Raw genomic sequence first — 17,662 nt, 5'->3', positions numbered from 1 at the left:
AAATTCCCTGACTTTGAAGTAGAATTTAGTATATCCCTGAATTGTACAGCATTTCCTGACTTTTCCCTGGACCTTAAATAACTTCTGTTTCTCCTTCCTTTTCCCCGACTTTGGTAACCCTGATTGAACTCAGAAATGGGATGTTACCTCAAGAGGCATAAGCCGTATAAGAGTCGCAAAACAGTAAGTGGCCATGAGTCTGACATCCTCGCACTGATCACTCATCCGGCCTAACACAGGTACGACTAACAGCACAACATATGGGACCACGCCCATACCAAGCTTCTCAATCACACCTGAAGGACGGCAAGTAAGTCAAGGACAAAAACAGTAACAAAGAAATGGATGAGAACTGTTAAAATTGGTTACGTATTTGCAACAGTAATTGAGTGCACTAAAACCAGAACAAAAGCAATCACTTTGACCATTCACAACAAATGTAACAACCTAATGACACTGTAAACGATATTAATGGGATATGGGATATGCAACCCCAGAACATTATTATGAATTACGCACAGTACCATCATGAGCTCTGTGGACTTAACCTCTTTTGTCAAGTATGAGATCAGGTGCACAAACTCTTTTTAACCCCATGGGTTTTCGCTACACACCTCCACATTTTTCTTATCTCTGTTCCTTGCATTAATGTTGTAAATTAGTAAGTGGAAATAAAGAAACTTGAAACTTGTATAACATTGTGCTGAGCTTTGTAAATAAGTGGTCTGGCCATGAACCCTTTCTCAAGCAAGCAGTTTGCTCACTGTGTGCCAGATCTGTTCAAATTGTTGTGTTTAACCTCCTTGTTGCTTGCTTGGTACTGTGTGCGTGACTGTGTGACATGGAGTACTTTGATCTGCAACAGCTTCTTACGTTGGAGAGTAAATATTATGCTTGTTGCTGTTACCAACAACCGCTGAGAATGTAGCCTGCAAGCAAGCCTTCTTGGGAGTGGGAGGCGGAAGGGGGAAAGAGAGCTTGCTCGCAGGCTACTGAGAATGCCTCAAAAAAGTTACATAATAAGGGCTAACCCCTATTTAGAGATGAAAGATACAAGAAATAGCTTCCACAGCTCCCTGTCGGTTCCTGACAAGATCTGCTGTTCCCATAAGAGGCAGAATATCCTCCACTACCGTCCTCATAGTCTCTGGTGTTGACACAACGCTGAGGACCCCCACGCATCTTGCAGCCAAGTGTCTCACTGAGCAGTAAGGGTGCTGCAGGCACAACACTAGATTGGGAAGAAGTTCTAGAATCTGTAAGAAAAAAGACGAATAACAGGATCATCATTTTCAAAAAGCCGACATCCAAGTTTATTCATAGCATTTTGTACAACGTAACCATAACTTCACCTCACAACGTATAAAAAGGATCTTTCCACACTGATTTGCTCCTTAAAAACAACGATTTTCCTTGGAAAGATTGATAACTTTTCACCTTTTTCCCCAACTCTATTGAACGAGAACATTCTCATTTATATGCCTGCTATTACAAATGAATAATTATTAAAGGATTAGGTTTCTTCATGTACCTTTGACAACAGTTCCACGTGAAGTGCAGGTGTTAAAATTTCAAGTACTTGCAAGCAGTTCACTAAATTTTGAGCATCGCTATCCAGACCAACAAGTTTTTCTGCATCTGGAAAATATAAAAACAGACTATAAAAAATAGATTGAATGGTGAACTCCGTGGACTTAAATTGCAATAAAATATTGATAACTTGAACCATAACGGAAAAGAACAAAATTTTTTAGTTAAACACAATGCAATGTAAAGCAGGTTACATTGCCGTAAGGATACCAGCAGAGGAAACGGCCTTATTTTTCAATTATTTAACGTGGAGTTCGACCCACCACCATCAAGAACTTCATCACTACCACCACCATCATCATCATCACCACCAACAACAACAACGTCACCATCATCACCGCCACCATCTCCATCACCACCATCTCCATTCTCACCCACCACAACCTAACTATCACCACCACCAACACCAACATCTCCATTCTCACCCACCACAACCTATCACCACCACCAACAACAACAACAACAACATCACCAACACCATCATCTCCATCCTGACCCACCACAACCTCACCATCACCATCACCATCACCACCACTATCACCACCACCATCTCCATCCTAACCCACAACAACCTCACCATCACCATCAGCACCACTATATTACCACCACCATCTCCATCCTCACCCACCACAACCTCACCATCACCATCAGCATCACCACCACCACTATCGCCATCATCACCACTATTACCACCACCACCACTATCACTGTCACCATCACCATCGCCACCACCACTACCACTATCACCACCCCCACCATCACCAATGCCACCAACAACATCACTATCATCACCTCATCATCATTTCCATCATCACCATTCCCCAAAAATTTTGTTCCTTTTTCTTAAAACGGTTGTGATCGGTTTTCAAAGTCGACAGAATTCGAAACCACAGCTGAAGTAAATTCTTTACACTCTTATCTGACACTCGGAACATTTCGTTGCTCGAAACAAGCGCTCTGTTTTTCGCCAATGGTCTTATTTCTAAGCAATGGCGCTAAACCGGAGGAACAGTCTTAAAGGGAACTGTGTTCCTGTTTTGGTCATTTGGCACAGCTTGTCCTGTTAATTAAAACAACCGTGCCCCCTAAGTCATTAGGAACACTTTAGACCATCAGTTCCAATATTGCTACTGCAAGTACAGCCTTTTTTACCATTCCCGTTGTTGACAATACTTGGATGTTGTTGGGAGGACGGGCTCGACGGAAAAGCGATGAACAATTTCTAGTTATAAAATGTGTTACATAAAATATATCGAAAATAGTGACTTGATATTCTGAGTAACTGTAAGTTTGTCCCCATTGTTCCCGTTAAACCCAGTATACCCGCTCAATCTGAGCATTTCTTTTCACGGGAATCCATTCACCGTGGTTAAAAGTGTCTGGACATGACGGGGATGGCGAATTGACGGGAAAGCGGGGAACAACTTCCAGTTTAACTGCATGTTATCTTAATATAATTTAATTATTATTTATAATATACTGTTAGATACTTACGGTTATAAAATATGTTATATTAAATAGATTAAAAGTATATCAATAATAGTGACTTGATATTCTGAGTAACTGTAAGTTTGTCCCCGTCGTTCCCGGTAAACCCAGTATACCCGCTCAATCTGAGCTTTTTTTTTCACGGGAATCCATTCTCCGTGGTTAAAAGTGTCTGGATATGACGGGGATGGCGGATTTGACGAGAAAGCGGGGAACAACTTCCAGTTCAGTGGTATGCCATTTCAATTTAATCTTATTATCATGTTTGGTATTGGAATGCTACACAATTCTCCAGGGCACTTATTGCATGTTGTTGATGACACTATTGAAATCAACTAACAGATTCCTTTCTGCATATGAGTGCTATTTTTGAAATCCTGAATGTAGAATTAACAACATGCCTATGGAAAACTATGCGAGGGCTTCGGCTTCTTGACAAACACATTCTTGTCAAAGGAATGCTGCACATCTTTTCATGTATTACATAACCATGTTGACTCTCCTTTAAGTCAACTAAAAGATTTCTATCAGCGCAATTTTTGGCAAACCCGGTATGTACTATCACGTTTCTTGAAAGTATGAAAGAGTCTGTTTTCCTTTTGTGGTCAAAGGAATGCTACACCTCTTTTTATGTATTACATAACCATGCATTGTCAGTGTACAAGATATTCGGTCCAAAAGAAAAAACTTTAAAGGAACAACAAGCCTTCGCTGAAACAAAAATTTCCCAAGTATTTGGGCATAAATATCGGTTGCAAAACGACGCTGTCATCAGTTCAACACTAGCAGCCATGGCGAGCGGACCTGCGAAGCAGCTCAACAGTAAGGTACGTTGGACTTCTTTGCCGCTTCTTGCAGCTTAGTTTTTTCCCTTGCAGCTAAATTCTAACCAAGATATATTATTTCCACAGAAAATAAGAAGTGCTTTAATCAGTACCATTTTGACAACCGTGAAAGGATGCTCCTTGATCAGCACGAAAATTTCATTCAGTACCGGAGAACGCGAATCGCTTGAGAAGACTTGGAAAGAAATTACAAAGAAGCGAGACGAGTGTGACCAGGCACTGAAGAAAGTACAGGGGATGGCATTTTTTTTCTCGGCCATCGGTTCGAAAGAAGTGAGACCCCGACAAAAAGATCAAGCGAATAATTCACAACAAGGTCCCGTTGAAGAAAAAACCTACCACCCCGCCATTAGTTATTGGCTCGCACTCAAATCAGTGAACGGCATGCAAGTTTCTACAGTCCCCATTCACAAGGCTTTGCTGGAAATCGGAGTGGAAGCTGACCCCAAATCTTTACCGTCGTGCGTTCCAGGCAAAGAGGAAAGCTGTGCTTCGCCTTTATGCCAAATTGTGAAAGATCACAACAACTCCTTCACACAAAGAAAGGTAGACGCCTCCTTTCGATATGGAATAGAACTACTTCAAAGCCAGCTGTGCGAAGAACCTATTGGGTCGCCCACGGGCAGTGAACGCGTTGTGCGCCTTCAAGTGATCTCGCCGGAATTCAGGGCAATATTGACAAAGAAGGCCATACCGGCGTTGGCCCAAGCCGGAATGGTTTTCGATGTCTTCGGGATAGAAGAGTCTCAAAACGCCGAAATCACTCCAGAACCAAGTCAAGATCTTGCTTCACCAATTGGCATCGCCCTGAACGACGTAGAAAGGGCGATGAGAAAACTTGGCTACGCCCTTTTTCACGGCGAGGTGTATAAAAAGCTAACAGCGGCCAAATACACATACGAGCACTGTAGCTCAGTGAAGAAATTCCTGAGCATCCTTGGCCGCAACCCCAAACTACGAGAGACTGTTTTACACCATACCAGCCAACTCGCTCAAATCATGGGAGACCGCGAAAGCGAGATGTGTGACCAGTTAACGATAAATTACAACCTTGTAGAAGTGCGGGACGGCTGGTGTTACTCAATCCCAAATCGAAAGTTTATCAAAGACGCCATTCAAGACCCAAGCATAGGCAAAATAACACCAAGGGCGTTTGTCGATTATGATCACACAAAGAATTCTGAACCCGGCTATTTCCAGGCCATCCTCGAGAACAGCCTCGACGAAGTAGAAATTTCGCATTTTTGCGAGTACTTCCTACGGCTTCTAAACCACGGAGGAAAGCAGCACAAAGAGAGGGTCCTCTGTCTTATTGGGGAGCCGAACAGTGGCAAGACGTCTCTTTTTACTCCACTTACGGCAATCATTCCGAGGAGGTAATACCCCAACACTGAAAAGCAAGTAGCATGTACAGTGTCAGCTTTTTATGAAATACAGCAACTAGTAAGAGCTCATTTATTCATAAAACTTGTTTTGTGTTTGTTTATTTGTGTCGTTTCAGGTACATCGCGATGATTTCTAAACAGCATGCATTCAACAAGAGCATGATCGACACAGACACGCAGATCATATTCCTTGACGAGGCCTATGCAAAGATGCTCGATCCAGATGATTGGAAAGTAAATAATAATAATAATTAATAATAATATTTATTATTTATATTGCGCTTTTTTCTATAAAAATAATCAAAAGCGCATTACAATATTATTATAAAGCTAAGTTAAAAATTTACGATATTGTTAAACTATCGTTTTCTTAACTGAGATAATTGCATCTCTCTTTTCATACAGATGCTGACGCAAGGCGGCATTTCAGCATACGACAAGAAATACAAATCTGCGGTCCCCCTTGAGATACGGTGTCCCATTTTCATTACATGTCAGACTGAGATGGACTTCGGCGCCGACCACAACGATGCTATGGAGGTTCGCCTGCAGAAATTTCATTTCAAAAGGTAAGAAAGCTTAAAAAGCACTCTCGGTCTCGTCCCAAACTAGTTATTGCTCGATACAGCCATCAAGAAACACCTACACATGGTGTCGAACGTTGACAAAAACGGAAAGGAGATGCATGGCTCGGAAGACTTATTGGTATTTTTTAAAGTTTTGTCCCTACTTATTTTGAAGGTTCAACTCGACCAACGCTGCTGGTGTCCAGGAGTACTTGAAAAGCCATGCAATGGACTGCATCGTGTGGGCCTCTACCAAAGCAGTGACTCCAGAAGACGAAGTGCCTCTTAACACCTCAAGAGCGCACGACGGACCACTAGACGAGGACGAAAAGGAGCGCATTCGCTCTGCCTTGCTTGACGATAGCGAGAGTGGGGAAAACGAAAATAATGTCGATGGCTCCCAAGAAGAAGAAGAAGGAGAAGGAGAAGAAGAATCTGACGGAGATTCGGATGCAGAGGATGTGCCACTACGAGCATCTGAGTTCTGGGATAGAAAACTATCACGAATATCGAAGGAGAGAGGAAAAGTGCCCAAGCAGAGCCTAAAGGAAAGACAACTCGCCCTTATCGGAGCGAAGTTCGAAACGTAATGGAGGAAGCAGAGAGAGATCTACACGATAGAGAGAGCAGATTCCTAGAGGAAACAAGGCGTCGATGGGTGAGTTTGGGAATGATAAGGGAGGAAGATGCCCATCTTCTAGACAAGGTCGGCGGACCATACCATCCTAACATAGAGAGAACACGTGAGGAGTATTTTCTGAGGAAACGGGAAGAAGAGATGCAAGAGCTCGAAGAAAAAGCGAGAAAATTCTACGAAGACGAGTGGGTTCTTCAGAAAGAACAAGAGCTGATAGATCTCCAGAAGCAAGAAGACTCTGCCACTGAGCAAGACGTAAAAAAAGCCCTACAATATATGATCGGTGTCGCCGAGGAGGCCCTTAAGTTAAATTTCAAGAAAGTAGAGGTCCCAGGTCTGGCAAAGTTTGTGCTGGAGGAACGGAGACGCAAGTGCGTAGAAATGGGATGGACGTCCACTCAGCAGACGCAATGGATATGCACCATCTGGCAGTCACTCCCTTACCCCTGCGAGGCGTTGCCGCGACGTGACGAAGAGGACATGTTTATAACGCAGGCGCCTTCCCACACTCAAGACAGAGAAACTGTGGAAGAGTTAAATCCTCTCTCGCCCAGCGGAGCAGCGACACCTAGAAGGAGCCCACCTTTCGACCCCGACTTTGTACCCCCAACTCCTAGCTGGGTTGTAAGACCAATTGAAGATTACAGCCTTCCCAGCACATGGGGAGGAATCCCGGTGAACAGCCCCAAACGACCAACGAAAAGAAAGTCACCGGGAATGCAGAGGGCTGGCAAGCGTGGAAAATGTCTGTCGGGTCAGAAAACAATAACAGATTTTTTTTTCTAGTCAGTAGAATCCATTTAAGTGCGTAACTAGTGATTAAACGTTCATTAAGAGTATTGAGTTCACGTTGCATTACAAGAATAAATAGAATATTATTGGAAATCACAAGTGTGTGTGTGGACACCTTTTGTTACTATATAAAATGAAATATGCTATCTGTGTAAAGTAGGGCTTAACCCGTCACCATGGATATAAATACAGTTCTGTTATGATAGCTGTTTGAGCGAAATAAAATGAGCATTGGAAATATTTACTGTGTGCCTAAAAGCTCGAGGCTAAGGAAGGAAGAAAAACACAAGAAATAAAGTAAGCTATTTCGATTCCTTACATCAATTTCAACATTTCTCTTCCTTTCCAAAACGGCGAGCAAAGTGTTGACTAAAGGCATAAGACTTCGAATGTGTGTACAATAAATAGATTACAAATATTCTGTACAATAATATAATAGTATTCTGTTGTTGATTGTTACCATGGCAACCGAATAATGTCAATTGACGTGTCACTCCCAAATTGTAATTGATAATAATTAAGCGTACACCGTAATAATTTTCCTAATGACAATAAATGAAATTATCTATTTATCGTTTTTTCACTTGTGTGTCATATGTTTGAAGCGCCAACAACGGAAGAGTCAAAGTCAAACCATGTCGAGATTTAACAAGGGTCTCCAATTGACGGATTCTAGCACCTTGAGCTCTTCTTCTATAATGTCCTCCCTTTTCACTGGCGTGCATACCATGTCCATCAACAAATCATTTCTGGCAAAGTCGCTGTCCTCCAATTTGATCGCAAGAAACAGACACGCCAATATAAGTCGTCTTAGAGATGACTTTTTCCTGTCCTTGGAACTGTTCAGGTGACGCCATAGAAGACTTTCCGCCAACAAAGCAGTACTTTCGGGGAAATTGGCGGCACACATCCCTTGCAAAAACTCGCCTGCCAACTTGATATCTCGTAAAGTTAGTTCGGGGTGCTTATCGACAAGGCTGTCCATGCTAGCGCGTCGGCGTCCAGGAGCAAAAGAGATGGAATGCTAGAGTTGCTCGTTATTTAAAGCAGCAAATTGCTTTGATTGGACCATTTACTTTTTTGAATATTTATAGAATCGCCGCGTCGCTCGACATAGCAACGAGTTGGCTGTTCTTCCCTTTTGAAAATGAAAATCGACGTCTCTAAGGATAGCTTTCCATTGTCCAAAACCATACCTTTTGATCCCGGCTTTAAGATACTTGTCCTCCTCTTCCGTGAACAGTAAACTTGTTCTCCTCGAAGAGCTCTTTCCTTTAACTTTTACGGCACTCTCACAGGTTTTCTCTAGTGGTTTGTCGGCTTGGCGATCAGGGGGTGGGGCTTTTTGAACTGTTTCCACTTCGTCGGTAGAATTAGAGCCGTCTGATATTTCGTCATGTTCTTGCGAAGATGTAGATTTGTCAGAGAGACGCGCGCGAACATCTTTGTCAAGTTCCGTGCCCTTGTCGCCTTGCAGTTCCTCGAGAAACGCGTGCGCCTTCGTTGCGACGTCGCGAGATCTTTGCTTTTGGTAGTGTACCCTAGCAACTACAGAAGTGTGTTTCTGATCTTCGGAGATTGCGTTTTGCGCAGAACTGCCCAGTTTTAACGAGCTGGCGGTCTCTACTATTTGCCGATAGCGCGTGGGGTGAACGTACTTGCCTGTTGCGTCAAAAACCAATTTGCTCATTGATTTTTCGAGTTTGCTGTGCTGCCTTCCATTTCTTGTTACAAAAACATAATCGCATGTGGGCTTTAGAAGAGGACGAACGTGGTTGATGAAACCTTCAAGCACTTGCATGCTCGTATCCGTAAGAAACAGCGAGTCGAAGCCGTATCTTCCCGCGGTTTTGAACATTTTCTGGTCGATATATCCACCGTTGGTCTTGGCATTGTTTACCATCTCCACAGTCAAATACTGATAGGTCATTGGCCGGGAGCCTTTCACCTTGACAAACAAATACAGGGCGAGAAATTTAGTGGCAAACGATAAATCCAAAGGCGACACCGCGCGCGGTTTTTCTTTACACGTTTTAAGCACGTTTTCGTAGCGCGGCAAGTAACGCCCGACCGCTTCCAAGAGTTGTTCTAACGATGCCCAATGCCCCTTAGCCTCTAACGTGTCTATGTCGAGTTCGCCGTTCCATTGAATGCGCATCATTTTTGAAACTGTTCGCCGCACCTTTTTCAAGTAGATCTCTGTGGTACAAAGACTGCTTATCACCGATTTCGACGCGCCGTTTACTTTTCTGAAGTCCACCATTTCCCCAATTGCGTCGATGTCACCCAGTCGTCCTGCGTGACCAAGCTTCCATTCGTCCTGCAGCATGTCAACAAATTTGAAAAGGAGATTCGGTGAGCACAAACCAAAGTCGATTATGTCAAATGTGAGCTCTTCGTCGTCTTCGCAGCAAAACTTCAAAAACTTTAAACACCTCCTGACTATTTGCTTGGATTGACGCTCGCTTTTGCATCCTCCTCCAGTACCACTTAGCCAGGTGTAGAGTTGCTTGGCAATTACGCTAGAATTATCAAAAGATGGAATGTCTTTTGATGTGCGCAAAATGTTTTCACGGGGCTCTTGTTTAACAGAGACAGTCGACTCGATCTCCTTGGCATCTTTGGTGTCGGGCTTTTCATCGAAAAAATAGAACCATGCATGCTTTTTCTTTACATGTTTTCTGCATCCTCGCTGGGTTGCGAATCCATCGTGACTACAATTTTGAACTGGACAGTAGAAAAGGCCGTCTGTTTCATCTTCTTCTAAGTGAAGTCTCTTCGGCTTGGGCAAAGCATTTGGCAATTTTGACCAGTTGACTAACTCTTGGCTCTTGCTCATTTTTCGTCAAAGCTAAGACTGCAAATGCGCGTAAACTCCAACGGGCTTACCTTCAGTATACAGCTTTGCTCTCTCGAGACCAATCAATTTGACTAGCCAATCACAATCGTCTATGCAAGATATTTGCCCGAACGTGTTCTTTTGGTTAGACTCGAGACAATTGGAGAAGTCCTGGCAAGTTCATGCTTGCACACGACAAGCTTGTGCATGTCCCAATAAACAGACAAGCAGGCTGAACCTGATTTTTGTTTATAAAAAAAAAAAAAATGGTTGGCACGTTAATAATACATTGCGCGTTTGCACCATCAATTGTCCGACACCAATCATCCCGACCCCTCCCCTAACTTATTCATCCTGTGACTTTATCTATAAAAACTAATTTGTGCATTCACTGACCCTCAGTTATGCTATACCTAATTACTTTTCAAATCTGGAACAAAAGTTCCTATTTAGTAAGAAAGGAACTTTCAATTAATAGGAATAATGATGGAGTGATAAGTTCCTTTGCAGGATAGATCGGAACTTATTTTTGCAAAAAAGGACCAAAAAATAAAGTTATCGGAACTCCCGTTCTCTTTTAGTAAAGGGAACTAGGAACACTTGGTCCTAATTTCCTGATCGCAGAAATTAATTCGGAACTTGAGTTCCCTTTCACTTCTTAAGGGAACAAATCAAGTAGAAAGGAACACATCGAATAGGAACAAATAGTTCCTAATTACAACAACAGGAACATCGCGTTCCTATTGTTGACCAATTTGTTCACTTTAACACCTAAACAGTTCCATTCCATGCAAAGTGTTTGAGGTCTCTTTGCAGCTAAAGGGACTAAAAACAAAAATGCGCGGAACACTCGCGCTTTAAAAACAAGGTTGGCTCTCGTGTCGCATCAACCAAAATTATTTTTTTCGACTCTGAATCACAAAAGCGGTCCACTTTCGAGGTTAATACAACGAATGACTAAAATCTAAGTTAATTTAGGTACAAAATAAAGGGATCATCACTTTTGGGGAATGTATATCACCGTCACCACACCACCACCACCACCACCACCATTACCACCACCATCACCGATACCATCAACAACATCACTATCATCACCATTTCCATCATGACCATCACCCCTGCCACCAAGAATATATGCATGAGCTTACCAAATGAATTTTCTTCTTTCATCTGTTGTAGTGGTCCTACAAGTGCATCCCATAGTTTCGGTAACTTTAAGGGTAGTGAGCTTCCAAAGTGATTTGCTAGCTGAACAAGGGCAAATTCTGCACCTCTTCGTTGGATACCTAACATTCTGTTTGTCTGAAATGAGAAAGAGATAACCACTCCTGTTTAGCTATGGCTGCTGAATACTCAAGTAACTAAAAAAAACAGATTATGATTCAACATCGTATCCAAGCCCTTAGCTAAAAGGCCCTTTGGTTATCCTTTGGACAGCCATGATGCTCAATTTGATGCCCCTGGGTAATGCACTTAAGGCTTTCAAAATTTTATGGGAAAACATCAATGCAGGCCATCCTCTCTTATACGTGTGGACAAGAAGACAAATATCGCCACCAACTGCCAATTTCAGATATTACAAAAAGACGAAAGGAGATAGGCTTTATTTCTGCCACTCACTCAAGTTTGAACCAAAGGTCATTTTCCAAAAAGCAGCTGCTAAGCGAGAAAGCTTTACAACACAAAGCCTAAGCATGACTACTTCAAAAAAATTATTTGTATAAAACTAAAAGCAGTTTTCAATTGTATGTTGCAAACTGAAAACTTAAATAACCCCTGCGGCCAAACATAATGCATGCAAACAATCCTATGAACCAATCAGAAAATCGTCACAATACATGTAATTGATGTCAACAGTGGGAAAACACATACTGTACAAGGAAGTTTTGGTTTTGGTTTAACTTCTCGCTGGCTGGGGATGGAACAAGCCTTTTTAACCAATTTAACGTAAAGTAAAAAAAAGTAAAGTAAAACAAAACCAAAGTAATTGCAAGTTACTTTCAATGAACACTCAAGTGAACACTGCTCTGATGGAGATCGGCCACAAAATCATCCTAAAGTCATTGTTTGCTGTTGTTGTTGTTGTTTAGCTTCAATAGCCTCCACCACCATAGAGTCTCTTTACAAAATCACTCAATCGATCAAATATCCACATCACGAGAATAAACGAAATGAATATTTAAGGTCAAATGATTTGATTTTTGCCAAACATTCACCGAAATACTACAGTAGTTCCATACAAAACTTGGAGAAGTGTAGAGAACACGTATGTTGATAACAAAGCAATCTTAAAGGTTTGATCACTGAGACGAAACAGAATTACCCACACTACGAAAGCCTACCTCTGCATCAGCCACACCATTCTCTTCAGCAGTGGCCTGCAAAGTAACACCATCTGCTCCAGGTGGTAACTGCTTACAGCGCCCTGCATTGTTGTTGGACTTTTTTGATGCCGTCACATTGGCATTCTATCACCAGAGAACAATATACATTTCAAAAACTCATTTACAATTCATGAGCCTATTGACCTATCAAATGGTCGATAATACATCACGTGCAGTGACTTTATATCGATAACCTCCTCCTTATTAGTATGCAGAGTTTTTTCAGCTGACAAAACACTCCTCATTAGTATGCAGTGTTTTTCTCGTATGCTAATTTCCAACAATTGTTATGAACTCTATTGACAGACGCTTTTGAAGCCGCTCAAAAAACTCGCAGCAAGTGTTTTATCGGCTGCGCCTTGTGGTTTTAAACCCGATAAAACACTCCAGCTCGTTTTTTAAACATTACGTGACCATTACATATTTCATACTTTAGACCACTTCCTTCAAGCAATTGTTGTTGTCGAGATAGAATGAGAGCAGTCTCTTTCTTGTCCTTGATTGGTGTAGCACACATTGAACTTAGTGAGTGACAAAGCCACAAGTTGCGAGCATCCCTCCTGGTTTTACTACAAATTTACATGTTACTTCTACATTTTTCCCTGTGTGTAGGAGATGAGACAAAAGATGACTACTCACAGTCTACAGAGTACTTTGAAAATAAAATAATTAAAAAAACAGCACTTTGAGTTTGAATCTAGTTGTACTGAACTGCGTGTACCTTTCAGACTATGATCACAAAATAATTGCCAAACAGAAATTCTCACTCTCTTTTTGGACGGGGAAGAGTAGCTATTAAAAAAAATTTCAAAAAAATTTCTAAATGCATTCGAAACCCTTTTTGGTTACAGAAGTCCCTGTACTAAAGATGTCAATCTATGGGTGGCAATTTTATTTTACGACTTAAATAATGACTGTAAGTACCTTTTGCTGTTGAACTAGCAGAAGAATGCCACTATACTGATCACACTGTACAGTGTTTCCTCGTTCAACTGTTGTACTCGTCACACCAGGAAAAGAACTGCAGTTCGATTCAGAGTGACTTTCGGATGTTGGTGAAGGGGGAGGCTCCTCAGTTGTTACAGCAACACTAAGATTGACTGCTGGTGTGACAGCAGGATCACTGCATGCAAAATTACAGAGGTTCTTGACGATCTTGGGGTTTGGACACGGATCTCGCACAATACACAGCTCTAAAAGTTTTGCCAATGCTTTAGCTGACCGTGTCTGCCATAAAGAAGCAAACACATAAAGAGATTTACTACAGATAAACAAATGCATTAGGTTTTATTCACAGCAATAACTTTATAATAACTTAACCTATATGAGACAGAAACATTGCAACGGATTCTCAGATTGAAAAACAAGTTTACAAGCTTAAATGTCCATTCAAAAGTTGAATTTTTCGGTTGTGTCACCTGAAGAAAGCATACATCTACAACCTGTCTCACAGAAAACAGACCAAAGTGTTAGTGAAAACCCTACCATCAGTACATGTATGTGCAACACACATATGGGAGTTAAAGTACTGTTGGTTTCTGACACTGATGGAAAGTAAAGGGCCAACAAAATATATGCTACATGTTAATATACTAGTACAAGTGTAGTACATGTGATGATTATTTGTTTTGCCAACCTGCATTACAGACTGTTCTTCTTTCTTTATAGAATCCATAATAGGCCGAATAACAGGATTCAGCTTCAACGGAAGCTTGTTGAGGAAGATGAGGGTACCAGCTACACTTGCTTGAACCCTGTACAGAGCACAAAAAAAAAATGTTAGAATTCCACAAACAATTGCTGCTTTGGTATGTTTGACGGTTTACTGCCAGAGAAGCAGAACCATTGCATAAACGTTTTTGATAGCAATACTGCTAGCTGCTGTATGCTACAGAAAATGGGTTCTGGGCTGGCCATGACGGCCACCTGTGGCACATAAACAACTACAGACTGCAGCTTACCTAATGTGTAGTTTTTGGTACTCAGACTGCAGTTGTCCTATTGTTGTCATCAAATGCCTTCTCTTCACTTCTGCCACCTACAAAAAGTTTTTACAAAAGTCATCAAGTCACTTATTTCCCATGGAAAACTGTAAAAATATAACTGCCTCATATTAACCATACACTAAACTAGAAGCAAAGTCGGTTGGCAAGCATGCAAGCTTCACATACAGATTACAGTGCTTCAAATACAGAGCTAATTTGCACAATGGAAACATTTAAATATATTTACTCCAAAGAGCCCAAATTAAACTTTCAAACCCTGACATCAGCGTGTATTTTCTCCTAACTGTTCTCCATACATTTCTTATCATAAGTATTTGGGGAAATTTGTTTAAACATCAAAACATTTTCTCTTGGGCAATCGATCATTTCCTGTATAAAGTTCAATAGATAAAAAAATAAATAAATAAATAAATAACCTTTGTTAACCCTCGGCAGAGTTTATAGCACAAGCGCTAGTGGGGCCGAGCATTAAACATCACAAAGAAATAATTTAAATTGAAAATAACATGGTTAAAAAACCCTAACTGGCAGGAGGCAGATCTAGACCAGCTGGCTATTTACAAGCGCGGGCGAGGAGTTGAACATGGGGCTACCGAGAAACAACTCCAGCTAGCGGTCAGAGCGGGACTTGAACCCAGGACCTCCGGATTTCAAGTCCGGCAGCCTAACCATTCGACCACACTGCCTCAGTCAAGTAGTTACACTGTAGGGAAAATTTGATGTTCAGTTAATCCATTTTCAACAAAGCTAAAAGTAAAAACTGTAATTTACATTGTAAAGATAGCCTGTGAGTCAATTACACAAACGTTTTTACCTCTGAGTATACTAGTCTAACAATTTGCCATTTAAAGAAAAATTACATAAGACATACACGTACTTATTCCCATACCTTGATATCTTGTTGAGATAATTTTTTAGAAACCTCCAAGAAAATATCTGACGCTAGTTTAATAGCATTGTCCACTGTGTAAAAGCTGGAGAAAAGCAAATTATTTAGACAAATTATTGTTTAAAAAAAGCAGAAACGTATTCAGTTATTGAATGTTTCAATTAAAAGCAAAAATGAAAAGTTGAAGAAGGGTTTACACTGATCAATGCAAATTTTAAAATTAGCAGTTGTTTTCAACAGATATCCTAAGGTTGCATTCAATTGACTGTATTCTGGAATAAGAATAAGCAGAATAGCTGTTAGATTTATCTTTTCAAGTAAATATGGGAAAGCATTTCTGCAAAATTTTGCTGACATTAATGATAGTTTAAGAGCGATTTTGTACTTCAGTAACTCCAAAAACCTTTTATGAGCTCAGGGATTTCATGCCATCATTCTACATGTATGTATTCCTATTCCGGAATAGGGTCAATTGAACGCATAAATGTTTCTCACCCTGGCTGGATGCCAGCTGAAGCATCAATTCCCTTCTCTCGCAATGCTATTAGCAGGCCCTAACATAAGAGGTTATAATTACTAGCACTTCAAGAAAAGCTTGGAAACCATCTCAATACTACATGTATTAAAGCTTAAATTCAAACTACTGATTTCACTATTCACTGCAATCTACAAAAATAAAGAGCTTAGTGGAAAAGGGGCTAATTGAGCCACCTTGAAATCAAAATTTCTCTAAATTGGCTAAGGTGAGTTATACTGTATACACTGGTTATCATTTCTGTTTGGTTGCAGATCAGTCAAGACAGTGCTGGTAAAAAATAATGTGTTAAGAACATTATAGTGACAATCTTCTAGTCAGCTGATGCACTACTTTTTTCCTCTTACCACATTCTGATGCCATGTTTGATCTATGACTGAACAGATATACAGTAAGTTCTTGTGCTGTCTAATATGATGATAAGAAATGCTGCAGAAAGTACCTGACAGTCAGTTTGCAATCTCGTGTTGAGGACAGCTATTTCATCGTACACAACTTGTTCAGATAAAATGCTGTTTAACTGCAAAACATTTTCTTCAGGGCACTTGCATTCCTAGTTAAGGGGAAGAGAAAAAAAAAAGCACTGAGTTCATTTAACTACTTTATTTGAATTATACCGTACACCACTGAAAATTTCATTGAATGACCATGCACTGATTAATTGGCACATTACACACTAATTAATACTGTGTGTAGGATTAAACTGATCCTACCAATGCCAAAAAAGGGACCATGCCTCTTATAGGATTTAACAATGTACAATATACTATACTTCAAGTTAATTAAGTTTTGATCAAACAGCTTACATAACCATTATACTGCAATGTCACCAGTGTGGAATTTTGTATTGTCCTTGATAAGATTAAGTTAACAGAAAACGTCTCTTTTGTCAGACAAATCCAAACAGGACGATGTGCAGAAAAATACAGAAAATAAAATCACAATAAAATACCATTTGACAGGTTGCCCACTCTGATAATATAAGTGAAGCACACATTCTCTGGATCCCACCATTTGAATTGAGTGGGAACTGTAAAGTTTGCATCAAAAAGGTAAGAGGGTGTGGTTCAGCTTCACTGACAACAAGACACTCTGCAAAATGAGATGCCAAAAGGCCAAGAGCTCTGTTTGAAAAAATAAGAAGGAAGTCATACAATAAATACCAGTTGCAGGTTTGGCCGGCAACTTACACGTACATGTACCAACAGTTTGTTTTCTCTCCATTGGAAACTAGACAAGTTTGGCCCATAAAGGCCAGTTTAAATATGATACAACTTTTGCTTACGTACTGTTGTTTGTGACTTCTGCAAGGCACACAGCTTGCGTCATGCAAAAAATTGTACAGTTCACATGATTCAACATTATCTATACCAATGCTTTAAAACTGCTTCAATCCTACAACATTTTATCTGTCTTGTCCAACAAGTTGTAGGTTTCAAGTAATTTACACAAAGCACTTTATATGGTAAGCTTGTCATCAGCATGTTGAATGGAACAGAGTAATGTCATCTACAGTGTAATACCATTTGACAGGAAATGGAGGAAATTAATAAAATTGTAATCATAAGTAGGATACAGAATGAATTGTTCACAGAGGCCTGTAAGTAATTGATTAATAAATCATATTATATCTATAAAAAAAAAAACCTTGAGTAAAAATAGGAAGAAAAAAAAATTGAATCTAAAATAAAAACAGGTATTAT

The 17,662-nt window shown here is 40.5% G+C and overlaps 3 protein-coding genes across 6 annotated transcripts in view; 1 reads left to right on the top strand and 2 right to left on the bottom strand.

Moving 5' to 3' along the window:
- LOC146470703 (TATA-binding protein-associated factor 172-like) overlaps nt 1-17,662 on the bottom strand; it is an 87,555-nt gene that overhangs the window by 46,106 nt on the left and 23,787 nt on the right. For all 4 annotated transcript variants that reach the window (XR_014866971.1, XR_014866972.1, XM_085121673.1 and 1 more), the window contains exons 17-28: nt 16,912-17,083; nt 16,402-16,512; nt 15,920-15,978; nt 15,425-15,509; nt 14,491-14,567; nt 14,166-14,283; nt 13,454-13,756; nt 12,488-12,613; nt 11,294-11,447; nt 1,532-1,638; nt 1,055-1,256; nt 148-296 (exon numbers count right to left, since the gene is read on the bottom strand). Coding sequence is in view for 2 of the 4 variants with exons in the window: in XM_085121673.1 (XP_084977799.1) it covers nt 148-296; nt 1,055-1,256; nt 1,532-1,638; nt 11,294-11,447; nt 12,488-12,613; nt 13,454-13,756; nt 14,166-14,283; nt 14,491-14,567; nt 15,425-15,509; nt 15,920-15,978; nt 16,402-16,512; nt 16,912-17,083 (1,663 nt within the window). In the remaining 2 variants the exon portion in view is untranslated. The remainder of the gene's footprint in view (nt 1-147; nt 297-1,054; nt 1,257-1,531; nt 1,639-11,293; nt 11,448-12,487; nt 12,614-13,453; nt 13,757-14,165; nt 14,284-14,490; nt 14,568-15,424; nt 15,510-15,919; nt 15,979-16,401; nt 16,513-16,911; nt 17,084-17,662) is intronic.
- On the top strand, nt 3,870-6,013 carry LOC146470705 (uncharacterized). The gene is made up of 3 exons (XM_085121710.1): nt 3,870-3,905; nt 3,990-5,542; nt 5,714-6,013. The coding sequence occupies exons 1-2, from the start codon at nt 3,870-3,872 to the stop codon at nt 5,301-5,303; spliced, it is 1,350 nt and encodes a 449-aa protein (XP_084977836.1). The 3' UTR covers nt 5,304-5,542; nt 5,714-6,013.
- On the bottom strand, nt 7,694-11,153 carry LOC146470704 (uncharacterized). The gene is made up of 2 exons (XM_085121657.1): nt 10,830-11,153; nt 7,694-10,796 (listed from the first exon to the last, which is right to left on the bottom strand). Exon 2 carries the CDS (start codon nt 10,140-10,142, stop codon nt 8,376-8,378), a length of 1,767 nt encoding a protein of 588 aa, XP_084977783.1. The 5' UTR covers nt 10,143-10,796; nt 10,830-11,153; the 3' UTR covers nt 7,694-8,375.

Source organism: Pavona decussata, unplaced genomic scaffold (assembly GCF_977016875.1).
Source record: "Pavona decussata unplaced genomic scaffold, jaPavDecu1.1 SCAFFOLD_112, whole genome shotgun sequence".
Taxonomy (NCBI): Eukaryota; Metazoa; Cnidaria; class Anthozoa; order Scleractinia; family Agariciidae; genus Pavona; species Pavona decussata.
The sequence above is the reverse complement of the archived record's forward strand: the minus strand, read 5'-3'. Positions and strand labels throughout refer to the sequence as shown.